The sequence below is a fragment of the Schistocerca americana genome, chromosome 6, assembly GCF_021461395.2.
Source record: "Schistocerca americana isolate TAMUIC-IGC-003095 chromosome 6, iqSchAmer2.1, whole genome shotgun sequence".
NCBI classification, from domain to species: Eukaryota; Metazoa; Arthropoda; class Insecta; order Orthoptera; family Acrididae; genus Schistocerca; species Schistocerca americana.
Genome location: NC_060124.1, coordinates 638,620,116 through 638,625,316, shown reverse-complemented (window position 1 = coordinate 638,625,316; position 5,201 = coordinate 638,620,116). Strand labels below are relative to the sequence as shown.

Sequence of the window (5,201 nt, the reverse complement as noted above, 5' to 3'; positions counted from 1 at the left end):
CAGTGGTGGCACTGTTGGGGGACACACGGAAGTGTGTATATTTCTACTACGACCATGTGAAGCAGGAGCATCTGCGTCAGAAAGTTGCATGAGTAAGCTGTGTCGTCCAAATCCACTAAATAGTTTGGCTGCAGTCTGTGTGTCACGAATCCCAGAATTCATCTCATGCTCTCACAGTCCCAGCTGAGAGCTGTGATTATACCATGAAGAATGTCAGTGAGGGTTGTGGTGTCAACTCCTTTCATGATGTACATTCGAGTTTTTCCCCCTTGGGTGCTATATTTATGATACTCAATTCCCCCAGCTTTGACGATTTTCAGGAGATTTGTGCAATCTGTTTTGTTGCATACATACCGTGATACATGGTCCCTTGTGAGTTTTGTGTTTGGTATATGGTGGGGAGTGACATTCTACAAATGTCTTGTTTAGCTTGCCGAGGCAAGTGTAATTGTGTATTATGACCAGTGGGAAGCCAGTCGGTGTAGTGTTCTGCGTAGCGGCTGGGTTAGTGTTGTGTAGTTGAGGTGCTGCAAAATTGTTTGTATGGGCGCTCATATTACCGATGCTCAGAACTGGTGTTGGTAAAAGCACGCTGCATTTGCCGTGTGAGTCAGTAGGCTCAGTTGTTCGTGTATGTTGCTGCTGATTCCATTTTGGACCCACCAGCTTCGAAGGTCCATCTTTGTTCCACGGAGCTGTCACTTCCAGCTCGAGGACTACTGCGGTGATATTGAGGGCCTCTCTAGTATATTCACTGGTGGTGTGACTGGTGTTGGTGTTGCTGTTGCTGTTGCGTTGCTTCCACCCGTCAGTTGGACAATGAGCTCATGCTGTCTCCGAGCCATTGCTTCTTGATTTGTGGCAGCAAAGTCCAGATTTAGCTGGTTCATCACTTACTGATAGGTGGCAAAGCAAGACAGAAACATTGAAGGGAACAGATGGCACTCCTGCCTCTTGTGCTGCAGTCTTGCTACGGGTCGTTGGGTGGGATCTGCTCGGTGGATCTGCCGTCTCCCAGACATAAGGATACTTTTAAGGATAGAATGTGGATATGAGACAATTTTACTTTTTCGTCTGAAAAGACAATTTTGCTTTTTTAGTGTACATACAGAAGAGGGCAGTCCTTATGACTCACTTGTGCAAGATGCAATGCACAGTGCAAGAGAGCACGGGTGGTAGACAGCAGGCCTGTACTGGACAGTGTTGTCCAATGTGAACGTGCCTCGGACACTGAAATACCCTATTAAAGAATGGGAGAGTCACACTGGGGAAGTTCCAACCACAGTTGCAGGAACTTTGAGCCAGAACTCTTGGCCACCTAGCACTGTCAAGTGTGTAGCAGCGTGTGCTTATTAGTGACACTCCAAAGAGTGTCCTGTGGCATCTACGCCAGTTTTAGCGTATATGTAACACAAATATCCTCTCGCAGCTACTGCAGGTACAGGGGGAAGGCAGCTGCTCAGCTGCGACTCACCCGTAGTACTGCCCGTAGTTTTCCTTGGTGGGAGGACTGGAACGAGGTGCACCAAGCCTTGTGATGCCCATTGAGGAACTGTTGGACTGAGGCGTAGTGACTCTGAGGTCAAGAAAGCTGGCAGTGACCAGAACAGGGTGTGCTGACTCACCCCCCCCCCCCCCCACGATACTGATTTCAGTGATGCCATTGCAGAGGATTACACTGTGGTTGGTCATCTGGTTTTGATGTGGGCCAGAACATGAAGCTTTCCTTTGCCTTTTTTTGCTAAATTGACTCTTACTTCTGGGCACAAACACCTACACAGAGCAAATGTATTGGCACCCAGGGTTTGGTTATTTGGGGGGGGGGGGGGGGGGGGGGGTTGGGGGAGTGATGGTTTGTTATTGTTTCCACCCCCCTCACCCAGCTTCCCTCAAAAATGCAAGTCGCTAGCAACCTCACTGTTAGCATACGACAGACATCTACAATTTTAATAACAATAATAAACACACAAAAATATATTAAATTATTCAATATAATAGTAACAATACAAATAGGTGGATCAAAGAAGGAAGAAAACATAGGACAAACAAAAGAACTTCAGAAAGTGTACAAACTGACATGGACACACTATAATAAAAGAAACATTTCAGTACAAGGCAAACACATGCGCTACAATACAGTTATAGTATCAGAAGCACTCTTCGCATCAGAAATGACCACAATCTGAGGACCAGGCACCACAAAGCAGAAAGAATACAATGCAAAATCCTCAGAAAATTTTTTGGAGCAGTGTACAGAGATGGCATATGGATGAAGAGATCAACCAGAGAATTATAAGAACACAGAGGCAGACTCAGTCACAATCAGAAAACACCGACTAACATTCTGTGGACACATACACACAATGAACAGCAACAGATTCACAAAGGGATTTAGGATGTAGTAAATGCCTAAATCAAAAAAAAAAACCAGTTGGTTTCAAGAAATAGAAGAAGGCTAAAACGAGCAGGAATCAGAATGGAAATGATGAATGAAAGAGACAAATTCAGAATCAAAATTATGAACATAAAACTTGAAGTAAAGGGAAGGAAGAAAACAGAGAAAATATGTACATATCAAAGGAAACAAGAACACAGTCAATGAATGAAACGATTTTGGGAAGAGAAAGCTATGTCTGCATTTGGAAATTGGTGAAGTAAAAAATATAAAGACATCGTGTCGTTCTGCCACATCTGTCTGTAGTGTGCATTTTGGGGTGCGTGTACGATACAAGGCATTTAGGTATGGTGAGGTTACTTAGCCATTAGTGTTCACAATGGCTGGCATAAAGGAAACATGACAAGTATTACATTAGAAAGCAACAGCGATAGCTTTCCGACCGCATAAATTCTACTAGGCAGAGTCAGAAGCAGACACAGTGGCCTGTGCCAGATACGAGGGTTGGAAGTAGCTGAAATGTGAGTCGTGGGACAGAGAGAAAGAGAGAGAGAGAGAGAACACACAGACAGCACCATAAAGCATTCCCCATCTCTTTCTGCACGGAATGAACCACACTGCTGCCTTCTTAAGGGCACCCCAGTATAATATGTTGTTTGGGAAGTGGGTGGTAGTTATCATCATTGCAATGACCTCCCCTTATATCCACTCCTGCAAGATTGTGAAATCTACAGCCACTGAGGAGATTTATGTGAGATGTTCCTATCAACTTTGTGTAATATTCATATTGCACACTTCTGCAGACAAAACAGATTTTCGACCTTAGCTTAGGAAAGAAAAGAATCATCACAGATCATTAAGGTTCAAAGAACTTGTCTTGAACACTGTTAGGGATCCGTGATCCCACAAACATAGATTCTAGTATCTGACGCCCAGGTCGATAGCGGACAGGAGTCGATTGTCGAGCGCTGCAGTAGGCAGTGAGACTAGTGCTGAGTGCGCAGTAGTATGGTAGAGTGTCGAGTGAGAAGTAGAGTGGGAAAGACGGCCAAGAATGGTGGTCTAGTGAGTTGTAAACGGTAAAATTCACTGGAGTATGACGAGTGAGCACGTCCCCCTGATCGTCGTGGGGTTGACTCTCACTAATGCCGATTCGCGAGTGATATGAAACAGAAAGTGACAAGTGCCAAATTACGTGTTTCATGTCAACCGCGTCAGCCAGCAACAACCATGGATTGCAGTGAGGATTGTTGTGAATGTTAACCATCAGCATTGCCTGTGACAAAGTGCTGAAAATCAGCAATCAATAAAAAGAGATAACCACAATTAGACGTGTAAGGCAAAGGTAGCAACAGCCTCAGAATTTGTGTGTTAGTAGGAAATATATATCAGTTGTACATCGCAACCTTTGTGATACTTAATAATAGACAAACTTTCAATCATTAGCTATTCCGTCTCAGAACAGCCGCATTCGGTTGAAATACTCCCGAAACCACAGCAGAACAACGCAGAACAACCAATAGCCTTTCATCCAGTAAGCACACGGTCATATATCATAATAATTAACTGTTTTGTGGCTTTGGTAAATTACCCAAAATCCAGTAAAGGAATTAATCGGGGGTGTTTCAACACGAATGCTTAAAAATTCTTTTGTAGTTAACCTATTTTCAGATTATGAAGAGTTCTTTGTTACAGCTTGTATTTTTGTTCCAGGTGGCACTGAACTTGATGGCTGTAGTGATGTTGTGAAGGCACAAAGTCGGAAGTTGTTAAACCTTCAGAAACAAGATTTTCAAAAGTACTTCTTCTCAGATACCAATATTTCGCCCCAGTTTGTGTCGGATACACAGATGTCTCAGTTGTTGTCACATAATTTGAGTGTAGTGACTGAATCTAGAAAACAGTTTCTTTTGCTTCCCTGTACCCCAAGCATTATGTGCAATACAGGACTCCTAACAAGACAAACACACAGAGCACAGCCCTCTGTCTTCTCTTGCCGTTTCTGCAGTTTGGGAGCACAGTCCGGAAGTCTGACTCATGTTGACCGGACCGGCAGGGTGAAAATGGTCGACGTGGGTTCGAAGCTGGTGACAGAACGGACTGCTGCAGCACGAGCAAAGGTTTTTGTGGGACCCGAACTGATGAAACTCGTACGAGAAAATGGCCTGAAGAAAGGTGACGTACTTAGCATTGCTAGCCTGGCGGGAATTGTGGGGTCCAAGCAGACGTCCAGCCTTATCCCTCTGTGTCATAACATATCTTTATCCTCTGTGGCTGTGGACATTGAACTGGACTCTGCTCTCAACTGTGTGATTGTAACTGGCACGGCAAAGTGTAGAGGGCAGACGGGTGTGGAGATGGAAGCTCTCACTGCTGTATCGGTGTCTGCCTTAACAGTGTACGATATGTGCAAAGCTGTGAGTCATGACATTGTGATATCTGAAATAATGCTTGTGGCCAAAAGTGGGGGAACTAGAGGAGACTTCCACCGGACATGAGCATCTGTGTGGGGCAGTGAAATAAGTTAAGTATACCTGGTGTGATGTAGGCAAATTTCAAAGTCTGTTCATAGTTATCATAAATTATATACACATCGAATTGGCCTGAATATGAGTTGCACCTTTAATTTCGAAAAAGAGAGAAACTTAATTAAAAATAATTTGTCAAGTTGCCCATTTATAAAAGCTTTTCAAAATGTGATTTACCCTTAACCAGTTTTTTTGTAGTACACTGTAGATAAATTACACACAAAAACAAAGCTTTCAGTTGCAGTTTTCATGTAAGACACTCTTAACTTCACTAACAT

The 5,201-nt window shown here is 43.7% G+C and overlaps 1 protein-coding gene across 1 annotated transcript; it reads left to right on the top strand.

Annotated features, from left to right (window-relative positions):
• The first annotated feature begins 4,458 nt into the window (after positions 1-4,458).
• LOC124620357 (molybdenum cofactor biosynthesis protein 1-like) lies at positions 4,459-4,893 on the top strand. Its single transcript, XM_047147029.1, has one exon. It carries the CDS (start codon positions 4,459-4,461, stop codon positions 4,891-4,893), a length of 435 nt encoding a protein of 144 aa, XP_047002985.1.
• Positions 4,894-5,201: the final 308 nt, after the last annotated feature.

Excerpts from the sequence above, each read along its gene's own strand:
- LOC124620357 (XM_047147029.1), top strand. The coding sequence starts at position 4,459 with ATGGTCGACGTGGGTTCGAAGCTGGTGACAGAACGGACTGCTGCAGCA.